General features: G+C 45.9%; 1 protein-coding gene and 1 non-coding gene across 2 annotated transcripts in view; both read left to right on the forward strand.

The window, feature by feature from the left end:
* Window positions 1-24,320, forward strand: part of LOC126458492 (tetraspanin-7-like) — a 179,430-nt gene that overhangs the window by 59,805 nt on the left and 95,305 nt on the right. The window contains exon 2 of the mRNA XM_050095586.1: window positions 11,671-11,859. Coding sequence (XP_049951543.1) covers window positions 11,671-11,859 — 189 coding nt within the window. The remainder of the gene's footprint in view (window positions 1-11,670; window positions 11,860-24,320) is intronic.
* Window positions 70-145, forward strand: Trnat-ugu (transfer RNA threonine (anticodon UGU)). The gene has a single exon. It is a non-coding gene; the product is annotated as a tRNA-Thr (tRNA).

Here is a 24,320-nt window from a genome sequence, read left to right on the forward strand (position 1 = left end):
CAAATAGGCGTTGATATACATCATTGGGGAGTGTGCAAGGGATAAGTCCCTGCAGGTGCACTATCCTCTGCCCCTCGGTGGCTCAGATGGATAGAGCGTCTGTCCTGTAAGCAGGAGATCCCGGGTTCGAGTCCCGATCGGGGCACACATTTACTACATGTCCCCATTGAGGTATATCAACAACACCTGTTGGCAGCTGAGGGTTTCGATTAATTATCATTTCTTTCTAGAGAAGCTGCACGGTCATCAATGGTATCTGTTCTTTCGGGAACAAATACTAGCTTCATATATAGTTAAAATATGGCTACCCAGCCATTGACCTACTTGTGCGTACGCACACGCTATGCCCGAACTCGTACGGGACTTGGTAGATTAATCTGTCACGAGTAATGTGTGTGATGCGCTTCAGTCCGGAACCGCGCGACTGCTACGGTCGCAGGTTCAAATCCTGCCTCGGGCATGGATGTGTGTGATGTCCATAGGTTAGTTAGGTTTAAGTAGTTCGAAGTTTTAGGGGACTGATGACATCAGATTTTAAGTCACTTAGTGTTAAGAGCCATTTGAACCACTTTTTTTTTAATTTTTTTTTTAATTGTGATGTGCAAACGTCTATCAGACCCACTACGAATGCAGTGGTGTGGACATGTTGGGAATGTGGGTCTGACGGGGAGCGTTCAAGGGATAAGTCCCTGCAGGCGCACTATCTTCTGTGCCCTCGGTGGCTCAGATGGATAGAGCGTCTGCCGTGTAAGCAGGAGATCCCGGGTTCGAGTCACAGTCGAGGCACACATTTTCAACATGTCCCCAATGATGTATATCAACGCCTGTTTGCAGCTAGGGTGTCGATTTAATTATCATGCAATCTACAGCGACCATGCCTGAAAAAATAAGGAATGCTGTCAAGTAAACTAAACAGCCAGTTAACATACGAGTAAATACACTGTCCAGTCACATTAATGTGACCGCGTGTCAAAAGTCTGAATAATCACATACTGAAGCGAGGACCATTGCGATACAAGGCGACAGAGAGTCAGTGAGGTTATGGAAGGTACAGACAGGGACGTGGAGCCATGCCGACTCTGCTGGGGCCAGCTGCGCGAGGTTTCTCTGTTGAGGTTCCATGGGGCGAACAGTCCGATCGAGGTGGTCGCACAAATTGTCGACTGGGCTCAGATCCCAGCAATTTGGTGGCCAGTGGAGTACGGTAAACTCATCTACATTTACATCTACATGGATACTCTGCAAATCACATTTAAGTGCCTGGCAGAGGCTTCATCAAATCACCTTCACAATTCTCCATTATTCCAATATCGTATAGGGCGCGGAAAGTATGAACACCTGCATCTTTCCGTACGAGCCCAGATTTCCCTTATTTTATCGTGGTGATCGTTTCTCCCTATGTAGGTCGGTGTCAAAAAAATATTTTCGCATTCGGAGGAGAAAGTTGGTGACTGAAATTTCGTGAGAAGATTCCGTCGCAACGAAAAATGCCTTTCTTTTAATGATTTCCAGCCCAAATCCTGTATCATTCTCTCTCCCATATTTCGCGATAATACAAAACGTGCTCCCTTTCTTTGAACTTTTTCGATGTGTAGGCAGTCTCCTTAGTAGGTCTGTTACATTTTCTAAGTGTCCTGCCAATGAAACGCAGTCTTTGGCTAGTCTTCCCCACAACATTTTCTATGTATTCCTTCCAATTTAAATTGTTCGTAATTCTAATGCCTAGGTATTTAGTTGAATTTACGGCTTTTAGATTAGACCGATTTATCGTGTAACCGAAGTTTAGCGCGTTCTTTCTAGCACTCATGTGGATGACCTCACACTTTTCGTTATTTAAGGTCAACTGCCACTTTATGAACCATTTCGATATTTCTTCTAAATCGTTTTGCAGTTTGTTTTGATCTTCTGATGACCTTATTAGTCGACAAACGACAGCGTCATCTGCAAACAACCAAAGACGGCTGCTCAGATTGTCTCCCAAATCGTTTATATAGATAAGGAACAGCAAAGGTCCTATAACACTACCTTGGGGAACGCCTGAAATCACTTCTGTTTTACTCTATGACTTTCCGTCAATTACTACGAACTGTGACCTGTCTGACAGGTAATCACAGATCCAGTCGCATAACTGAGATGATATTCCATAAGCACGCAAATTCACTACGAGCCGCTTGTGTGGTACAGTGTCAAAAGCCTTCCGGAAATCCAGAAATACGGAATCGATCTGAAATCCCTTGTCAATAGCACTCAGCACTTCATGTGAATAAAGAGCTAGTTGTGTTTCACAAGAACGATGTTTTCTAAACCCATATTGACTGTGTGTCAATAGACCGTTTTCTTCGACGTAATTCATTACGTTCGAACACAATATGTGTTCTAAAATCCTGCTGCATATCGACGTTAACGATATGGGCCTGTAATTTAGTGGATTACTCCTGGTGATCTTCGAACTACTCACGTACACTGCGAGCTGTATGACACGTTGCATTGTCCTGCTGCTAGACGCCATTATGTCGAGGGAAAACAATCCGTATGTAGAGGTGGTCATGGTCCCCAGGTATAGATGGATACTTCTGTTGATCCGTTCTGCCTTCCTGAATGACGATATCACCCAGGGAATGCCCTGCGGCCTGGACACTTCCGACTATTGTTGTAGGGTACTTACTTTCAGACGTTTCACGCCGTACACGCCAACGACCATCTGTCCGATGGAGCAAGAAACGTGATTCATCTGAAAAGGTCACCTGTCGCTACTCAGTGAACGGCCAGTTGCTGCTTGAATACTGTTCACTGGTGTGGGATTCGTACCAGATAGGGCTGATGGAAGAAATAGAGAAGATCCAACGGAGAGCAGCGCGCTTCGTTACAGGATCATTTAGTCATCGCGAAAGCGTTACGGAGATGACAGATAAACTCCAGGGGAAGACTCTGCAGGAGAGACGCTCAGTAACTCGGTACGGGCTTTTGTTGAAGTTTCGTGAACATACCTTCACCGAGGAGTCAAGCAGTATATTGCTCCCTCCTACGTATATCTCGCGAAGAGACCATGAGGATAAAATCACAGAGAGATTCGAGCTCACACAGAGGCATACTGACAATCTTCCTTTCCACGAACAATACGAGACTGGAACAGGGGGGAGAACCGATAAAGGGACCCTCCGCCACACACCGTCAGGTGGCTTGCGGAGTGTGGATGTAGATGTAGTTGTAGATATTGGCTTACAGATTCCAGCGTTTGTCGACGATTAACAGCAGTCAGCCTTGGTCCATGAACCAGGCGTCTGCGCAAAAGTCCAAATGCAGCAATTCTCGCTGAACGTTCATTGAGGAGGCAATGTTGGTAGCCCCTTGCTCCATCTGGGTGGTCAGTTGCTCAACACTTGCGCGTCTATTCGCCCGTATACACCCGCCGTCGTTCACCCGTGTCATCTACAACCTGTGGTGCGCCACATTTGCCTCGGCGCAAGTTTTAGATAGCGCAATTTTGTCACGCGCGGTATACTTTAACCACAACGAACGTTTACAAACTTAACCGTTTAGGAAACTATCCTTGGCCTAAAAGCGAATGATTATGCTCTTTCTGACGTCCAGTGTCGCGCCCTTTCTGTTTTACGATAACGACTGCACTGTTTACCCTTCGCCTCCTCTCCCCTCCCCCACCCCTTCCGGTCGCGGGGTGGCCGCGAAAGCGCGGCGGGACCAAACGGAGAGCGGCCCGCGAACAAACAAACGAACGGAACGGACGGTCACGAAACAACGACGGACGATGGAGAGAGACCTTACGACGACATCAAGCAAGAAGCAACGGAGTGACAGAGACAACCAAACGAATCCAAAACGTCCACTAGTAATGAAAACAGAGAACGGAAAACACGCTGTCTGTTGTCGAGGCGATATGTCACGACTCACGCATCATTTAGACTCGTTGGTTGAGCTTTTTTTTTTTCTTTATTGTTATTTTTCACTTTCTACAAAGGTGGGCTGGCAGCAGGTAAATCTATTCCGCTCTTCAGCCGCAAGTATTACAGAAATGAGAAAATGAAGACAGAAAAGTGACAGATTGGTGGTTAAAAGAACATTAGATACAAAAATTAAAAAAACGCGCAGCCGTTCACACTCGACGAAAAAACACCAAAAACTGTCGGCACTCCACACAAACACTGATGACTTAGACGTTACAAGTGAACGAAGGAGCGTGGCGGCGAAAAACACTAAATCACAACACGATGGCACACACACGAGAAACTGATGGCGATGATCTCCAACACGCGAATGTCCACTGAACGTGTGCGAGTCCGGGTACCTGCCAAGAGTGGCAGAAGGGGGGGGGGATAGGCAGAGGGGAGAGCAAAGATGCCAATGGCAGAGGAGAGGGTAGGAGGTATGGAGGTATGGGGGTAGGGGAAGCCTGGGGGAGGAGGGGGGAGAGAGGGAGGGAAGGGGGAGAGAAGGGAGAGAGGGTGCCCATAGGAACAAACACAGGAAGAGGGAGGGAGGATCAAAGTTGGTAGGAGGGGTAGATGGAGGGGAGGAGGGCACCATCAGGGAGGGGGAGCTGGCGGTAGCCACCTTGGGAGAGGGTAAGGAGAGTGGAGAGATGGAGAGCAGGTGGGACATGGAAATACAGGCGGCCGGCTGGAGTGGTCGAGCGGTTCTAGGCGCTTCAGTCTGGAACCGCGCGACCGCTACAGTCGCAGGTTCGAATCCTGCCTCGGTCATGGATGTGTGTGATGTCCTGAGGTTAGTTAGGTTTAAGTAGTTCTAAGTTCTAGGGGACTGATGGCCTCAGCTGTTAAGTCCCATAGTGCTCAGAGCCATTAAATACAGGCGCAGCAGCGGACGGGGACAGGAGAGGATGGGAGAAACAAGCAGGTGAGGGGGATCGAGTTTACGGGAGGTGTAGAGGATCCGTATCCGTTCGAGGAAAAGGAGGAGGTGGGGGAACGGAATAAGGTCGTACAGGATCCGTGTGGGGGAGGGGAGACAGGTGCGATAGGCGAGGCGAAGAGCATGGCATTCTGGGACCTGAAGGGATTTTTAAAAGGTAGGGGGAGCGGAGATCCAGGCAGGGTGGGCGTAGCAGAGGATAGGGTGGATGAGGGATTTACAGCTATGGAGGATGGAATTAGGCCACCACATTTTCTTTGCGTCTGAATACTTCCACCTCCCAGTCTCGTAGGGTCGTGATCTATGGACTGAGTGGTACAAAATTATTTAATACACTACTGGCCATTAAAATTGCTACACCACAAAGATGACGTGCTACACACGCGAAATTTAACCGACAGGAATAAGATGCTGTGATATGCAAATGATTAGCTTTTCAGAGCATTCACACAAGGTTGGCGCCGGTGGTGACACCTACAACGTGCTGACATGAGGAAAGTTTCCAACCGATTTCTCATACACAAACAGCAGTTTACCTGCGTTGCCTGGTGAAACGTTGTTGTGATGTCTCGTGTAAGGGGGAGAAATGCGTACCATCGCGTTTCCGACTTTGATAAAGGTCGGATTGTAGCCTATCGCGATTGCAGTTTATCGTATCGCGACATTGCTGCTCGCATTGGTCGAGATCCAATGACTGTTAGCAGAATATGGAATCGGTGGGTTCAGGAGGGTAATACAGAACGCCGTGCTGGATCACAACGGCCTCGTATCACTAGCAGTCGAGATGACAGGCATCTTATCTGCATGGCTGTCACGGATCGTGCAGCCACGTCTCGATCCCTGAGTCAACAGATGGGGACGTTTGCAAGACAACAACCATCTGCACGAACAGTTCCACGACGTTTGCAGCAGCATGGACTATCAGCTCGGAGACCACGGCTGCGCTTACCCTTGACGCTGCATCACAGACGGGAGCGCCTGCGATGGTTTACTCAACGACGAACCTTGGTGCACGATTGGCAAAACGTCATTTTTTCGGATGAATCCAGGTTCTGTTTACAGCATCATGATGGTCGCATCCGTGTTTGGCGACATCGCGGTGAACGCACATTGGAAGCGTGTATTTATCATTGCCATACTGGCGTGTCACCCGGCGTGATGGTATGGGGTACCATTAGTTACACCTCTCGGTCACCTGTTGTTCGCATTGACGCCACTTTGAACAGTGGACGTTACATTTCAGATGTGTTACAACCCGTGGCTCTACCCTTCATTCGATCCCTGCGAAACCCTACATTTCAGCAGGATAATGCACGATCGCATGTTGTAGGTCCTGTACGGGCCTTTCTGGATACAGAAAATGTTCGACTGCTGCCTTGGCCAGCACATTCTCCAGATCTCTCATCAACTGAAAACGTCTGGTCAATGGTGGCCGAGCAACTAGCTCGTCACAATACGCCAGTCACTACTCTTGATGAACTTTGAGGTCGTGTTGAAGCTGCATGGGCAGCTGTACCTGTACACGCCATCCAAGCTCTGTTTGACTCAATGCCCAGGCGTATCAAGGCCGTTATTACGACCAGAGGTGGTTGTTCTGAGTACTGATTTCTCAGTATCTATGCACCCAATTTGCGTGAAAATGTAATCACATATCAGTTCTAGTATAATATATTTGTCCAATGAATACCCGTTTATCATCTGCATTTCTTGTTGGTGTAGCAATTTTAGTGGCCAGTAGTGTAAATGATATTCTGTAGCGCTGTTGTATGTTTCCTAGCGATGTTACAAACAGTCGCAGGCATATTCTATGAGGACGGGCTGCTTAGCGAACTAGTCGAGCTGTCACAGAATGCCTGAATATTCGTAAACGAGGCACGTATGCGTGCAGTCTCACGAACCCTGCTGTTGTCATTTTGGAAGGCATAGAAGTAGCAGAAATCATAACATTTTGTCACAGAGTACGCTAAAATAAAACCCCTGGTTCGTGCCCACTGCAATGTGAATGAATGAGCCCAAGTCAAGTTATGAAAAACAGCTCTAAAACATCACGGAACCACCTCTGGCCTGAAGAACACCCTCCACAGCTCTCGCTTAAAACCTCTTTGGGTTGTCGGTGAATTTGGCGCCAGGTATCACTTGAAAAGAGGCAGTATCGCAACTCGTCAAACAACATTTCATGTCTCCTGTCAGCTATCGTTCAGTTTTAGTGTTGTCACTGAAGACGTGGTTTATTATTTCAAAAGTTTTGTGTTTAATGTTTTATTTATAACAAACTTTTATATAATGTGCTACATTTTATCTGTATGACAACTTGGTGTGAGGTCCAACTCAAAATGAACACATTTTATAAAGAAAATTTTTGAAGACCTGAAGATGACAGCAAAATGTGTCGAAGCCAGAGGTTTGTAAATAAAGAAATGTCTATTCGGTATTGGCTTTAGTAAGTTTTTATGAAGAAAGACACATCGCTCCTTCTCATTTCTCAATATGAGAAAATGCAGTCACGTGCAACTTAATGTGCCAATGTGAACAAAAGGGCTTTTGCATGTGTCCAGTTGTAATGTCCACTGCATGCAGTTCTCTTCATCATGTTCGCTCAGAAAGGTAGTTTAGATGGAGCTGCATTTTCCTGTCACGTTTGAAACTGGCTGTCAACGACAAACCGTGACACTCGTCTTCCATTCATGTCGGTGAGGATCTTTCTACGACCGCTGCTCTCACACCGTGTTATATGGCTCCTGATCGTGAACGTTGAATAGTCTGCATTGATACACCGAGACATTGGGCAACTTACTGCACAGTGGGGTCATGGGCACATTGATACACGATAGCCCGTTTCTGCCATTGCGTGACGTCTTCACATTACTGATCTTACTGCGACGATTGCTTACAATCAACTGGAATATATATATCAACTTCACTGACAAGACTTGCTGTCAGTGGTGGAGGGTCACAGTTCCAAAGGGTGCCCCAGGACAATGGTCGGTATTTAGGGATATGACAAGAACGCTCATTCGAAACAAAATATTTCATATGTACATGTAATCTATTTCAAATGGTTTCTGCCATAGAACACATTTAATTAACAGTTTTATTTATGCAACTGATGACTTTACACACAACTGGTCTGAATCATGTTTAACAGAGTGTAAAAAGTTGTGCTGAATAATTCAGAAATGTTGGGAAGGTAGAAACGGGTCGAAATTACAAAGAGCGTCCCACAGGGTTCAATTTTGGATCCACTCCTACTCTTATGGCAGAAAGAAATACAGAACAAAAATGTTGAAAGCAACGATGTAGTTTGGGCTAAAATGAAACGTCAGAGAGATTGTGTGGGTTAGACAAATACAGTGGCTCCACTAGGCCAAAAATAATGTCTGATGGGCGTTGAATAAGTAATGGCATACTTTTTCTTCTCGGGTAATTGCAGTTCAAATAATAAATAATTTGCTGTGGGATATCTTGGAATATTGTCGCTTGAGCCCCTATAGTTTCATGAACTTCAGATTAGTGGCCGCCCTATATGTAGCCTTCAAAACTGAGTCTGTAACGCCGGCCAGAGTGGTCGAGCGGTTCTAGGCGCTTCAGCCTGAAAACGTGCGACCGCTACTGTCGCAGGTTCGAATCCTGCCTCGGGCATGGATGTGTGTGATGTCTTTTGGTTAGTTAGGTTTAAGTAGTTAAAAGTTCTAGGGGTCTGATGACCTCAGAAGTTAAGTCCCATAGTGCTCAGAGCCATTTTGAGTCTGTAACAAAAGCGCATTCCACACAGAGAGCTGTCATAGAGTTCCTTTTAGTGGAAAACCAGAGCATCGCATGTATTCGTAGGCCTTGGCAGCCTGTTTACAGTGACCAGGCAGTGAACAAAAGCTTGGTGAGTCGTTGGGCGAGATATATGTCGTTATCGCAACAAGGTCACACCAATATGTCCAGTTTCCCACTTGCCAGCTGGCTGCACACAGCTTGACGCCTGTAATATCAGAACGTGCGGACCCCCTCATTTGAGGTGATTGATGGATCACAATGAAACCCCTCGCTGCATAACTAAACGTTCCCGTTGATAGTGGATACACGCTCGTCCACCAGTTGGGGTACACAAAGGTGTGTGCCCGCTCGGTTTCTCGCCGACTCACAAGAAGACCATACAGAGCAACGAGGGGCCATCTGTGGGGAATTGCTTGCGCATTACGAAGCTGATAGTGATAGTTTTTTGTCGAACGTCATCAGAGGCGATGAAACATGGGTTCATCACTTAGAATTGAAAACTAAACGGCAATCCATGGAGAGTTGCCACACATCTCTCATCCGAAGAGAAAGTTCAGAGCCAGAGCCTCAGCAGGTAAAGTCATGGCGACACTCTTCTGGAACTCTGAAAAGGTTATTGTGTTTGATATACTCCCTCAAGGTGCAACGATCAACTCTGAAGTATATAGTGCTACTCTCAAGAAACTGACGAAACGCCTTCAGCGTGTTCGTCGCCACAAACGTGCAAACGAACTTCTTCTTTAGACCAACGCAAGGCCCCACTTTAAGTTTGACATCCGTGAGGGACTCAGAAAACTACATTTGACTGTGCTTCCTCAACCACCCTGCAGTCTGCATCTTGCACCTTCCGGCTTCCACCTGTTTGGCCCAATAAAGAAAGCACTCTGCAGGAAGCAGTACGTAAATCAAGAGGGGGGGGGGTTATTGATGCAGCAAGACTTTGGCTCTGACGTCGACCGGAAGCGTGGTGCATGCCCTTCCAGTAAGGTGGCATAAGGCCGTCCCATTGAACAGAGACTATGTTGGAAAATAGGGTTTTGTAGCCAAAAGAGTAGGTAATAATACGATGTGTTGGATTCCTGAACAAAACCAGCCTGCTTTCAGAAAAAAAAGTGTTTATTTAATTATTGAACGCCCCTCCCTCCTCGTACAATGTGTTCTGCTTCGGAAACCATTCTAAATAGGACGTATGGCAATATGAGTTTTTTGCTTCTAATGATGTCGGCTATTCTTCCTGAGACACCTTTTATACACGGAAGAGCCAAAGAAAGTGGTACACCTGCTTAATATTGCGTAGGGCCCTCGTGGGAGAGGTGCCACAACATGATGAGGTATGGACTAGACTAATGTCTGTAGTAGTTCTGGAGGGAATTGACATCATGAATAGTGCAGAGCTGTCCTTAAATCAGTATGGGTTCGAGTGGGTGGAGATCTCTTCTGAACAGCACGTTGCAAGGCATCCCAGATATGTTCAACAAATGGTTCAAATGGCTCTAAGCACTGTCGGACGTAACATCTGAGGTCGTCAGTCCCCTAGACTTTAGAACTACGTAAACCTAACTAACCTAAGTACATCACACACATCCATGCCCGAGGCAGGATTCGAACCTGCGACCGTAGCAGCCGCGTGGTTCCGGACTGAAGCGCCTAGAACCGCTCGACTGCAGCGCCGCCCTGATATGTTCAATAATGTTCATGTCTGGGGAATCTGGTGGCCAGGTAAGGTGTTTAAACTCAGAAGAGTGTTCTTGGCGCCACTCTGTACTAATTCTGGACGTGTGGGATGGTTGGCATTGCCCAACTCCGTCTGAATGGACATGACCATTCATGTGATCAGACAGGATGCGTACGTACTTGTCACATGTCAGAGTCGTATCTAGATGTATCAGGGGTCCCATATCACTCCAACTGCACATGCCCCACATCATTACGGAACCTCCATCAGCTTGAACAGTCCCTTGCTGACATGCAGCGTCCATGGATTCAATAGATTGTCTCCAGATCCGTACACGTCCATCTGCTCAATACAATTTGAAACGAAACTCGTCCGATCAGGCAACATGTTTCTAGTCACCAACAGTCCGACGTCAGTGTTGACGGGCCCAGGCGAGACGTGAAGGTTCGTGTCGTGCAGTCATAAAGGGTACACGAATGGACCTTCGGCTCCTAATGCTCGTATCAATGATGTTTCTTTGAATGGTTCGCATGCTGACACTTGTTGATGCTCCAGCGTTGAAATCGGCACCAGCTTGCGGAAAGGTTGCACTCCTGTCATGTCTCAGTCGTCGTTGGTCCAGTTCTTGGTTCAAATGGTTCAAAAAATGGTTCAAATGGCTCTGAGCACTATGGGACTCAACTGCTGTGGTCATAAGTCCCCTAGAACTTAGAACTACTTAAACCTAACTAACCTAAGGACAGCACACAACACCCAGCCATCACGAGGCGGAGAAAATCCCTGACCCCGCCGGGAATCGAACCCGGGAACCCGGGCGTGGGAAGCGAGAACGCTACCGCACGACCACGAGATGCGGGCAGGTCCAGTTCTTGCAGGAGCTTTTTCCGGCCGCAGCGATGTCGGAGATTTGATGTTTTACCGGACTCTTGATGTTCACGGTATACTCGTGAAGTGGTCATTCGTGGAAATCCCCACTTCATCGCTAACTCGTAGATGCTGTGATCGATCGCTTGTGCGCCGACTATAACACCTCTTTCAAACAGACTTAAATCTTGAGAACCTGCCATTGTAGCAGCAGTAACCGATCTAACAACTGCCCCAGGTACTTGTTGTCTTACATAGGCGTTGCCGACCGCAACGCTGTATTCTGCTTGTTTACATAGCACTGTATTTGAATACGGATGCCTATACCAGTTTCTTTGGCGATTTAGCGTATCATCTACAGTGATAAGCGAGATCAGTGTGCTCTTCTAACGTGGTGACTGGTACTCTGGTTAGCTTATAAGGGCAGCGTGCCGCGCGTGATGTGAAGGGGCGTGCTGAGGGAGTGTGTCTTGTTGCAGCTGACGGGGATCGCCATCCTGGCGGCGGGCATCTGGCTGGAGGTGGAGCTGTACAAGTACATGGAGCTGTCCACCGAGTTCTCGCGCTCCGCGCCCTACGTGCTGCTCGGGGCCGGCGCGCTCATCGTGCTCGTCGGCTCGCTGGCCTGCTGCTGCACCGTCAAGGGGCAGCCCGCCCTTCTCTACATCGTGAGTACACGCACACACTGTTTGTTTGGTCACCAAAATAACGTTTCCAGCCAGCAAAAAAAGATAAGCGCCGGCGTTCTATCGCTGATGCTTGAGCTGATGGTGGTGTTGGACTTGAGACTCATATCAGCATCGCCATCCTTCAAACTTGAAGGTGCCAAAGAGACAATTTCCTAAGAGACAATCTCCATTCCTTCCGAACTGACTATGCAAATGTAGACGAGATGTGGCTCAAATTCAAAGATATAGTAGCAACAGCAATTGAGAGATTCATACCTCATAAATTGGTTAGAGATGGAACTGATCCCCCATGGTACACAAAACAGGTCCGAAAGCGTTGCAGAGGCAACGGAAAAAGCATGCGAAGTTCAGAAGAACGCGAAATCCCGAAGATTGGCTAAAATTTACAGACGCGCGAAATTTGGCACGGACCTCAATGATGCGAGATGGCTTTAATAGGTTGCACAACGAAACATGGTCTCGAAATTTGGTAGAAAATCCGAAGAAATTCTGGTCGTATGTAAAGTACACAAACGGCAAGACGCAGTCAATACCTCCGCTGCGCAGTGCCGATGGTACTGTTACCGACGACTGTGCGCTAAAGCGGAGTTGTTGAACACAGTTTTCCGAAATACCTTCACCAGGGAAGACGAATGGAATATTCCAGAATTTGAAACACGAACAGCTGCTAGCATGACTTTCTTAGAAGTAGATACCTTAGGGGTAGCGAAGCAACTCAAATCGCTTGATACGGGCAAGTCTTCAGGTCCAGATTGTATACCGATTAGGTTCCTTTCAGATTACGCTGATACAATAGCTCCCTACTCAGAAATCATATACAACCGCTCGCTCACCGATAGATCTGCACCTACAGATTGGAAAATTGCGCAGGTCGCACCAGTGTTTGAGAAGGGTAGTAGGAGTAATCCATCGAACTACAGACCTATATCATTGACGTCGGTTTGCAGTAGGGTTTTGGAGCATATACTGCATTCAAACATTATGAATCACCTCGAAGGGAACGATCTATTGATAGGTAATCAGCATGGTTTCAGAAAACATCGTTCTTGGTCAACGCAGCTAGCTCTTTATTCGCACGAAGTAATGGCCGCTATCGACAGGGGATCTCAAGTTGATTCCGTATTTCTAGATTTTCGGAAAGCTTTTGACAATAAGCACTAGCAGCAGATGAAGGGGGGTAGGACGTCAAACGGGCCGACTTCGAGAAGGAGAGGCACCACAGGACATTTTAATTTGCACTGTCTATACTTTTACAAATAAGTTCATAAAACTTTGTCAGTATGACCAGGAAGGATTCAGGATTCACACTCATAGCAGTGGCAGTTCAAAAACACGAAATAAATAATATTTTTTAAATGTAAAATTTCATGATTTTTTTCACTTACTGTTGGCTGCATTTGTTGCTATAGGTACACTTTTCTTCATAAGTAAGAGAGATTCTTCGATGAATTTTGCACAGCTTACAAACAATACTTACAGGTGTGTGAAACTCTACAATTTATTTAATCTATGGAAAAATGAATGGGCTGTTACGTTTTAAACTTCGTGTTTAGAGAAAATTCGAATTTTATACTTAATTATCTCAATTTCTACAATAGTTTTTAACAGATTTGGGTAATTCTAGAGATTCATACACTTGTAAGTATGGTTTGTATGCTGTGCAAAATTTATCGAAGAATCTCTCTTACTTATGAAGAAAAGTGTACCTACACCAACAAATGCAGCTAATGCCAAGTGAAATAATGATGAAATTTCACTTGTAAAAAGAATTTATTTTGTTATGTTTTTGAACTTCCTCTGCTATGCGTGTGAATCCTGAATCCTTCCTGGTCATGCTAACAAAGTTTTATGAATTTATTTGTAAAAATATAGACAGTGTAAATTAAAATGTCCTGTGGTGCCTCTCCTGCTCCAAGTCGGCCCGTTTCACGTCCTACCCCCCTTAACAGCCGGGACCTATAAATTGCTATAAAAAAAACATTTTGCACCACTACCGTATCTGCTAAACTGTCTGGACTTAAAATTAATGGCAACAGGAAATGCAAAAGGAAACTACGCCATACAAAAAAAAAAAGAATCTTTACTCTGAAATACAAAAACAAACAATAGTCAAAGTACAGGCAGTGTGTTCGAAAGTGCACTCTTTACGCACCAAGTCACTCAAGAAAGGAAATAGGAGTAATCCGCTAAAATACAGACTCAAATCGCTAATCTCTGTTGATCCATCATGGACAGGGGACATCAGCTCGTTAAGTAGTTGTCATTGTCAATGAAATTCACCAACAGCCTTGTAACTTAAGATGTTATATTATTTTATTTGGAAGGCTACCAGTTTCAGCATTTCACTACGCCATCTTCAGGGCCCATACGCATCTCTCCAAATAAACGGAAATGTCATATAGAGCCATAAATCTCTGGATGTCGTGAATTCAGTCGTTACACTAGTGCTTCGTTCGAAGTCTTAATAGCAACTGAGTGCTACCAAGTCTCCGAATGAAGCACCACTGTAACGACTGAATTCACAACATCCAGGGATTTATGGCTCTCTACTACATTTTCGTTTATTTGGAGACATGCACATGGGGCCTGAAGATGGCGTAGTAAAATGCTGAAACCGGTAGCCTTCAAAATAAAATAAAATAACATCGTAAGATACACGACTGTTGGTGAATTTCATTGGCATTGACAATAACGTCGCTAACGTCGATTTTCTGTAGGATTATGGAACATAGTGTTCGAACATTATGAGTTATTCCGAAGAAAACGATTTATTGACGAATAGCTAACACGCACCTTAGAAAATATCACTGGTGTGAAACACAACTAGCTCTTTATTCTCACGAAGTAATGAACGCTATCGACAGGGTAGCTCAGAATGGTTCCATATTTTTAGATTTCCAGAACGCTTTTGGCTCCGTTCGCCACAAGTGTCTTCTAATCAAATTGCGTGCCTGCGGACTATCATTTCAGTTGTGCGACTGGATTCGAGAGTTCACAGTAACTGGCGGAAAGTCATCGAGTAAAACAGTCCGCCCCGATAGCTGAATAGTCAGCGTGACGGACTGCCGCCCTAAGGGGCCCGGGTTCGATTCCCACCTGGGTTGGGGATTTTCTCCGCTCAGGGACTCCGTGTTGTGTTGTCTTCATCATCTTTTCACCCCATACGGCGCGCAGGTCGCCCAATGTGGCGGCGAATGTAAAAAGACCTGCACCAAGGCGGCTGGACCTGCCCCTTAAGGGGCCTCCCGGCCAATGACGCCAACGCTCATTTCCATTTGCATCGAGTGAAACAGAAGTGATTTCTGCAAATCGACGTTAGCGAGATGAATCTGTAATTTAGTAGATTACTCCTATTTCGTTTCTTGGGTATTGGTGTGACTTGGTGTGGACATTCGAACAAGAAGTGTTATAGGCCCTCTATTAACTACATAAACAATTTAGGAGGCAATCTGAGTAGCACTCTTAGATTGTTTGCGGATGATGCTGTAATTTACAGTCTTGTAAAGTCATCAGATGATCAAAACAAATTGTAAATCGATTTAGACAAGTTATCTGGTGTATGGTGTGAAAATACTGATAAGTATGAAGCCTTCCACGCGAGAACCAAAAGAAATACGCTAGATTTAGATCACGTGAAAAAGCAGAAATCTTAAGTCTGTAAATTCAACTAAATACTTAAGGATTACAACTGCGAATAACTTTAGCTGGAACGATCGCATAGGTACTGTTGTGGATAAAGCAAACTGAAGATTAGGATTTATTAGCAGAACACTGACAAATGCATGAGAAAATGCAACAGGAATATTAGAGAGACTGACAACGCTTATAAGTCCTCCTCTGGAGTATTGCTGTGCTCTGTGGCATCCGCATCTGATGGGGTCGAAATGGACAGCACCTTTTGTACTATCGCGAAACAGGGTGGAGAGCGCCACGGACATGATACGTGAATTGGAGTGGCAATCATTAAAACAAAGCTGTTTTTCAGTGCAGGATCTTCTCATGAAATTTCAGTCACCAACTTTCTCCTCAGAGTGTGAAAATATTCTTTTGGCACCCACCTACATAGAGCGGTATGAGCATCATAATGAAATAAAGAAATCAGAGCTCGTACAGAAAGATTTACGTGTTCGTTTTTCCCGCTCGATATTCGACGGTAGATCGGCAGAGAAACATCTTGATGGTGGTTCGATGAAACCTCTGCCAGACACTTATTGTGAATTGTAGATTGTAATCGGAAGCTCATAGGAACAACAGGCGGCAATCCTCCATATGATCATCATGGAGGCGGAGGATCAATACCTCGCCGGCCGGAGTGCAGTAGGTGGTATAGCACTTAGCAGTCCCATCAGTCAAACAAATCAGTAACAGCTTGCACTATACGTGCTTGAGCATTGTCCTGCCAAATGATGGTCAGGTCCTGGAGAAAGTGTCATCACTTCTGTCTCTAAGCTGGTCGTAGTTTGTGTTCCAAAAATGAACAGAACAGAAGTGATCAACACTTTCTGCCGGTCATGACCATCATTTTACAGGACAATGCTCCAGCTTGTAAAGTGCAAGCTGTTACTGATTTGTTTGACTGTTGGGTATGCTAAGGGCCATACCACCTACTGCACTCCTCTGACTTAAGCCCTTGTGAATTCAACTCGATTTCTAAACTGAAGGAAACACTTCATGGCATTTGCTTCAGAACTGCTACAAATTCGTTGGACAATAGATCGCGCCGCTCGAACTGTCAACACAACTGGCACTGCTAAGAGTATCCTACGACCTCCATGTCACTGACAACGGGTTGTACACAATGCTGGTGACTACTTTGAAGGTCAGTAAAACATTGAAACACGTATCTATTTTGTATATTTTGTACGAACTGTAAATAAATAGTTGCCACTATTAAAGTTCCAACCCTTGTATACTGCCGGTTTTAAAGCTGCTTATTTAAATATTGATTTATTATTAGATATTCTGTACATCAACAAACTAGCAGCCTGTCTGTCCCCAATGGAGCAAGAATTGAATGGAAAACAATGCACGTTCACAGTTGGCGATAACCACTTCGCTAACAGTGGTAGCTCTATGTAAGTGGCACAATAAAAGGTGTCCCATGGGTCCGTCGTTAGGTTTTATAGCATATCGGACGTGTCCGAAACACTTCGTGTCGACTTCCCTGTTTCTTCATGTGGTGTGCGTACTGTGAGACCTTCGGTACAAACACCATCAGATTATTTGACTTGTCGCTCTAACGAAGTAGGCGAGTGTCAGCAATATGTCTCGTGGTCTTATTGTGGCGTGTTTATCTTCTGCCGTTAGGTCAGACGATAGAAATGCCACTTGCACGCTTAGCGTAGCAGATTGACGGTGACCAACTTTAAACAGAACTTGATTAATTTTTACACACATTTATTAAAATAATAAAAAGGATAGACATTACGTAACTTGATTCTGGATGCTGTTTACAACTGACAATCTGAAGTTCCTTTGGTCTTGGTACGTTGATCTTATTCTCACATATCTCTGATACTTGACAAAGTGTCTATACATTACTCTTCATGGCTATGTACAGGAATATGATAATCTTATTAGGCGCAGACTGAAACTTGCCTACAGACTAATGCAGACTGATGAAGACTGACTAATCGGAGGTCTGTACACTCGTTATAATACCTCGAGCGTTCGGGTATCACTGCGCGAGTGTGATCCGCGAGGAGAAAAGGTTCTACGTTAGCAGCTATCTCATTAGCTGCGTTATGTATTAATACGCGGATCGGCGGAAGCAGAATTTGGTCCGTCTTTATGGCAGCGCCATCTCGTAGAGCGGAGACGGACGAGCGCTGCGCCTGCGCTGTTGTGCTTAGCGGGGCGCGCTCTAGTGGGAAAGTTGTGTACGCGCTGACTACGCGGAACTATGTACACAACACTTCATTTCTGCCAACGCCAGCTCCCTAACTGTTGCAGTGTCAAAATTTCGTACTGAAGCTAAACGTTTCAATTGCTGTTGGTAGCGCCGGGCGCCGATAGCGTCAGCATTTCACCTCGCACGCGTCCACCAGTCGCTAAGACCAGTCTTGTCACTTAGATCTTTGTTCATCGTTTTCAGCAACTGTTTATGAAAAAATGTCGATGTGAAAAAACAGCACACTAGTTGCGTTAAAAATTATTTTATAGTTCAGCTGGTGTGCTGTTTCTTCAAATCGGTCCCTCTCTAAGTGCAATCGGGCTTCTTCTTTTGTGCCGCATACACGAGGGTGAGTCAAATGAAAACCTTAAATATTTTTTTAAATATTATTTATTGTGCAGAAGTGGTACAAAGCTGTATCACTTTCCAACATAATCTCCTCCACGCCCAATGCAAGTCCTCCAGCGCTTACAAAATGCATAAATTCCCTTAGAAAAAAATTCTTTTTGTAGTCCGCGCATTCACTCATGCACCGCGTGGCGTACCTCTTGATCAGAACGGAACTCCTTTCCTCCCATTGCGTCTTTGAGTGGTCCAAACATATGGAAATCACTTGGGGCAAGGTCAGGGTTGCTCGCTCTCTTCGTTTCCGGTTGGTGGAAGTGAACCCAGGTATCGTCGCCAGTAATTATTCTTGCAAGGAAGCCGTCACCTTCTCGTTCAAAGCGCCGAAGAAGTTCTTCACAAGCATCAACTCGTCGTTCTCTCATTTCAGGACTCAGCTGCCGTGGCACCCATCTTGCAGACACTTTGTGAAACCGTAGCACATCATGCACAATGTAGTGTGCTGACCCATGACTAATCTGTAAACATGGTGCAGTGTCATTCAGCGTCACTCGGCGGTTTTCCTTCACTATGGCTTCAACTGATGCAATGTTCTGTGGAGTCACAACTCGTTGTCCCTGACCTGGACGAGGAGCATCTTCCACTGTAGTCACACCATTTGCGAACTTCCTACTCCATTCATAGACTTGCTGCTGTGACAAGCACGCATCGCCGTACTGAACCTTCATTCGTCGATGAATTTCAATAGGTATCACAGCTTCACTACGCAAAAACCGAATAACAGAACGCTGTTCTTCCCTGGTGCAAGTCGCAAGTGGAGCGGCCATCTTTATACTGATACTGCGACGGTATGCGTGCATCTGCACTATACTGCCACCTACAGGCTATTCTGCACGCTGTTTTAAGCACGTTTACCAACTTACAGGATAACGGAGCGAAATTTCGATTTGTTATTACAAATTTAAGGTTTTCATTTGACTCACCCTCGTACTTGCTTCACAAAGTCAAGAGAGAGAGTTTGGTCATGACGACAGCTCAAAAAGTTGTGAGACTCCTTCGCACAGTGAAAGTAAAATTGTGTTCTACTACAACTTCAGAAGGACAACTTCAAATATCTACCAAAAATTGTGGAAAAAATATAATATAAAATAAAACTACCGGCACCCGTTTTTGCCATTCTTAATCGATTTATCGTCGCAACTAATCTTCGATTTTTTTCCTACATCTTTTTGAAAAATATCGATATATTGATATTTTATCTACAGCACTACCTCACACCATGAAACCTGGTGGGGGCCTATGGGTTGTGGGTGAATGCACTCCGTTATACGCAGCTCACCACACGTGTACGTCCATCACTCGCATACGTTCAGAACCTGTTCTTATAACTGAAGACAGCAGAACGCCAGTCCCACTCTCCAGTCAACTCATTCACGGCACCAGAGCAGTCACGCTTGACGGTGTTCTGGTGTGAGAGATAGTCTGGCCAGCGGCACAAGTGATCTTAATCCTGCTGCAATCAGACGTTTCCCGATGCTCCCTGATGACACACTAGGTGACCGGATTTCGATCCTGGATGATTTAGGTCGGCCACCCCTTCTCGCAGAACGCGTCGAGTTTGACGTGCGTCGGTAATACGCGAACGTCCAGAATGGCCCTACCTCACCTAAACTGACAGCCAGTTTCCGTATCCTAGACGGCGTGGGAGAAAAGCGGACGAGATAAAGACTGATATGCCATCGGGGTCTCTTGTTATTGTTCTACCCAGTATCAGACCGTGGGAAGGCATGGACTTCGACCCTACTTGCAGGAAGCCACTTTTGTGGACTGGCAAGACAGCCAATCCACTCGGACGGGAGGCCGAAGGGCACGCGTTTAAGCTCACGCAGGATGGCGTGAGGTCTGTAACAGGACAAGGTCTTTATAGTAGCAAAAATAGCACGTAGCTTCTGGAATACTTAACTTTAATCCATAATTGGTGAACATCGGTCTGACGGTACATGCATCACAAGATAAATAGCAATTGATAATGGCGCCTTGCTAGGTCGTAGCAAATGACGTAGCTGAAAGCTATGCTAACTATCATCTCGGCAAATGAGAGCGCAATTTGTCAGTGAACCATCGCTAGCAAAGTCGGCTGTACAACTGGGGCGAGTGCTAGGACGTCTCTAGACCTGCCGTGTGGCGGCGCTCGGTCTGCAATCACTGATAGTGGCGACACGCGGGTCCGACGTATACTACCGGACCGCGGCCGATTTAAAGGCTACCACCTAGCAAGTGTGGTGTCTGGCGGTGACACCACAGCCACTAATTTGAACGGATACTGTCGCAGAGGTGAGAGAAATCACAACACTAACGCAAAGAGGTATATTCTGAAATCAGCACAGAACAACGGACTCTCAACTGAGGGCAACCTCCACTGACACAGGCACATTCACGGAACGTTATATAGAAATACTATTTACTATACAAGTTTGACTGAGAACACTTCGGAGAGAGAATACAGGACCACGAGAACTAGGTTTCGGCAACGAAAGGGGATTGGCAGAGTTCGGTGAACCTGATCGCATGCGTGATGCTGCTGCTCTCCCGTAGTATGGCGAAACACTTGCAACTACCAAACTACCGAAACGGCGATCTGTTTCGAGCTTCGTTACTAGACCGTGCCCGAAGTAACGATTGTTAAACGGTACCTTAGCAGGGCGGAGAGTACCTCTAGACAAGAGGCGGTCCCGAGCGAGACGGTAGCTGGTGGCTCTTCCAGGAAGACATCAAGTGAATAGGAGGGGGGAGAATGATTTCTTCAACCCAACTCCTGTCAAGCGTGTTTTGTTAGTCTAGCAGAATGCAAGGGGGCGTTATCGTAGAGTAGAATCACTTCACGCTGTCTTCCTGCTCGTCGTTCGTGGATGGCGTGTGCAAGACGCCTCAGCTGTTGGCAATAAATGTCGGCAGTGACGATTACACCTCGGGGAAGCAGTTCACAGTGAACCACATCTTCGCAGTTCCGCGGGAGTTGCTGCTTTGTTAGGGCTACACCATCTCTTTCTTTGCCCTGTTCTGGCGTAAAGACGTGATTTCTCGATACCAATAACGATATAGGGTACGAATGGTCAGTGTTGTTCACGAGATAATTGATGACGGGCAAGCAGAGATTCACATATGACCACACATATGGCCACCCGCCGAGTTTTGTGATTTTGGCTTAGATCATGCGGTACCATACACCTGATTTTTGGAACTTCCTCACATCATGCAAACGTTGCACGATGGTGGAATGATCACAGTTCATCGCATCCGCCATTTCTCGAGTACGCTGACGTGGGTGTGGAAATGGAAATGAGCGTTTGGCATCATTGACCGGGAGGCCCCTTACGGGGCAGGTCCGGCCGCCTTGGTGCAGGTCTTATTTACATTCGACGTCACATTAAAAAAAAAAATTATATTCCTGGTGTTGGTTAACATTACTGTCATTTTATAGGTTTTCGTTTGTATATTCTTTTCTTTTTCGTTTTTCTCTTATTGTTGTTCCTTGAACCCTTTTACATGGCCATTTGTCATCTTTCTTTTGGGTAACACATTGCAGGACAGGCACAATAATTTACATGTACCATCGACACATTGATTTTGAGTTCATGTTTCTGTATGTCACGCACTTGTGATGCCACAGGCACATTGTGCATTCTGGTTTGATCTCTTCCTCTAGATTGCACTGTTAGGTGGGGCAGTATGAGGGAAACATCAGCATGATAGATGGAGCAGAAGTGGAAGAAACTTTTTTACATATACTACAGATTATACATAAATTGAAGAACAGAGGAATTTATGTCATACTATATAAGAGAAGCAGAGACGAAAGTGTGAGTAGACAATATAAATGTTATAGGGCACATAGTAACGGAAATAATTTAAGAAAAAATTATGAGTAGTTTGCACTTTCCACTAAGTAATGCTTGTGTCCTGGACAACACAGTAAAAACGAAAAAATAAAAAAAAACCACTGGTAGTACTACTGGGTATACTTTTGACACTGATTTGGTCACGAGCGTGACAGATGTTTGGTGAGAAGCACTTTATATCACTGATATCACTAAGAAGAAACACTTTATACTACTATACTTCACTATTTGACGCGAGAGGAGAAAGCACTTTATCTTTTTTTCGCGCGCCTGGTGGGGATGAAATGATGATGAAGACAACACAACACCCAGTCCTTGAGCGGAGAAAATCCCTGACCCAGCCGGGAATCGAACGCTGACCATTCAGCTATCAGGGCGGACACTGACGTGGGTCATTGTGAATTTTTGCTTTCAAACGATCTTCATCAAAACCCGAAGGTTTCCCCGAAGGTTTCCGTTCTTAAGACGTGAAAACTTTTATCTTGCCGTGCTGTGTCCAATGGAATTATCCCCATGCACGGTGTAAATGTTCCCGGTAGCCTCCGCTGCTGTACTGAACTCAAACAGAAGAATACGTCAGAAACGTTTCGATTCCTCCACTTGGCACTCCATTTTCTAGCGTCCACGGCTCCACTCACCATCTCCAAAAGACAAATCGTAAACTCAGATAGCAACAGTGAACGGGAAGTAAAATATGACAATCGATAAATAAACCCATAGCAACCGGAATACCAGTATGCAACAAATGAATTTATGCATTAACGTAATAGTTTGAGCTTTTACAGAGGAGAGCAGTTCATTGGCAGGCCGACGTGAGATGGGACGATAAGGAGAAGCAGCAGGTGTGGCAGGAAAGGGGCGGCGGAGGAGGCGGGAGCGGCTTTCGGGGCCCGGGGCAGCCTCCAATCAATACGGCAGCCCCCGGGGCATGGACAGGGGCAAAGGTCACCGCCGCGAGCTCTGCCGGAGCTCCAGCCGGCGCTGTCGGCGGCTGCTAACGCAGCGAGCAGCGGCTGGCGCTGAGGCGCCCCCAGTACACGCGGCGTTTCACGTCGACCGAGCGCGCTCCTGGAAACTGCCCATAGCAAGTAAACATACAAATTAAAAACTAAACCTCGCCCGAAGAGACCATGAAGGCCCAACAGTACCGACCGGCCGCCGGGTCATCCTCAGCCCACAGGCGTTACTGGATGCGGATAGGGAGGGGGCATGTGATCAGCAAACCGCTTTCCAGCCGTACGTCAGTTTACAAGACCGGAGTCGCTACTTCTCAGTCAAGTAGCTCCTCAATTTGCCTCACAGGGTCTGAGCGCTCGGCAGACCTGATGGTCACCCATCCAAGAACTAGCCCAGCCCGACAGCGCTTAACTCCGATGGTCTGACGGGAACAGGAGTTGCCACTGCGGCAAGGAAGTAGGCATAGTAGCCGATAATAGGTGGCACTTACAATGCTCATCGCAACAAAGAAAACAACTATTTAACACCATAAAGAAATCGACGGGAGAATAGAACAAAGTTCAAATGGTTCAAATGGCTCTGAGCACTATGGGACTCAACATCTTAGGTCATAAGTCCCCTAGAACTTAGAACTACTTAAACCTAACTAACCGAAGGACATCACACACACCCATGCCCGAGGCAGGATTCGAACCTGCGACCGTAGCAGTCCCGCGGTACCCGGACTGCAGCGCCAGAACCGCTAGACCACCGCGGCCGGCAATAGAACAAAGTATCAGAATAATAGAACTACAATACAGAACAGAATAAAGCTATAATACAACAGTTATCACAAATTTCGTCTACTTTGTTAAAAGTAGCGGGAGGCATGCTAGAGTAGTCCAAGCAGATGCAATGCCGAAAGTGCCCGCATCGATTTTGGTCAGAGCATCTGGATACCTGGGTTCAAATCCCTGTCCGCCACAAGTTATGAATTTCCCCCATTGATTTCAATCGCTCCCCTCTCGCAGCCATTGGCTGTAATTTCTTTGTGTCTTACAAATAAAAACACTTGTAGACATGACTCGTTTACTAATATTTTTACATGCTGTATTGCTGTTTATGTGTCTTTTTCTTAAGCGAGACCTCTAAAATGACGCTTTGAGAAAACATCTGCAGAAAGGTAAAATCTCAACGCATATCGTCACGACATATCTTTGCATCATGTTCTACACTGTATTACTTCCGAGTGCTTGTCCCCCCAATAAACAGTAGAATTGTATCCAGAACGAGATTTTCACTCTGCAGCAGAGTGTCCGCTGATATGAAACTTCCTGGCAGATATAAACTGTGTGCCGGACGGAGAC

The sequence above is a fragment of the Schistocerca serialis genome, chromosome 2 (assembly GCF_023864345.2).
Source record: "Schistocerca serialis cubense isolate TAMUIC-IGC-003099 chromosome 2, iqSchSeri2.2, whole genome shotgun sequence".
NCBI lineage: Eukaryota > Metazoa > Arthropoda > Insecta > Orthoptera > Acrididae > Schistocerca > Schistocerca serialis.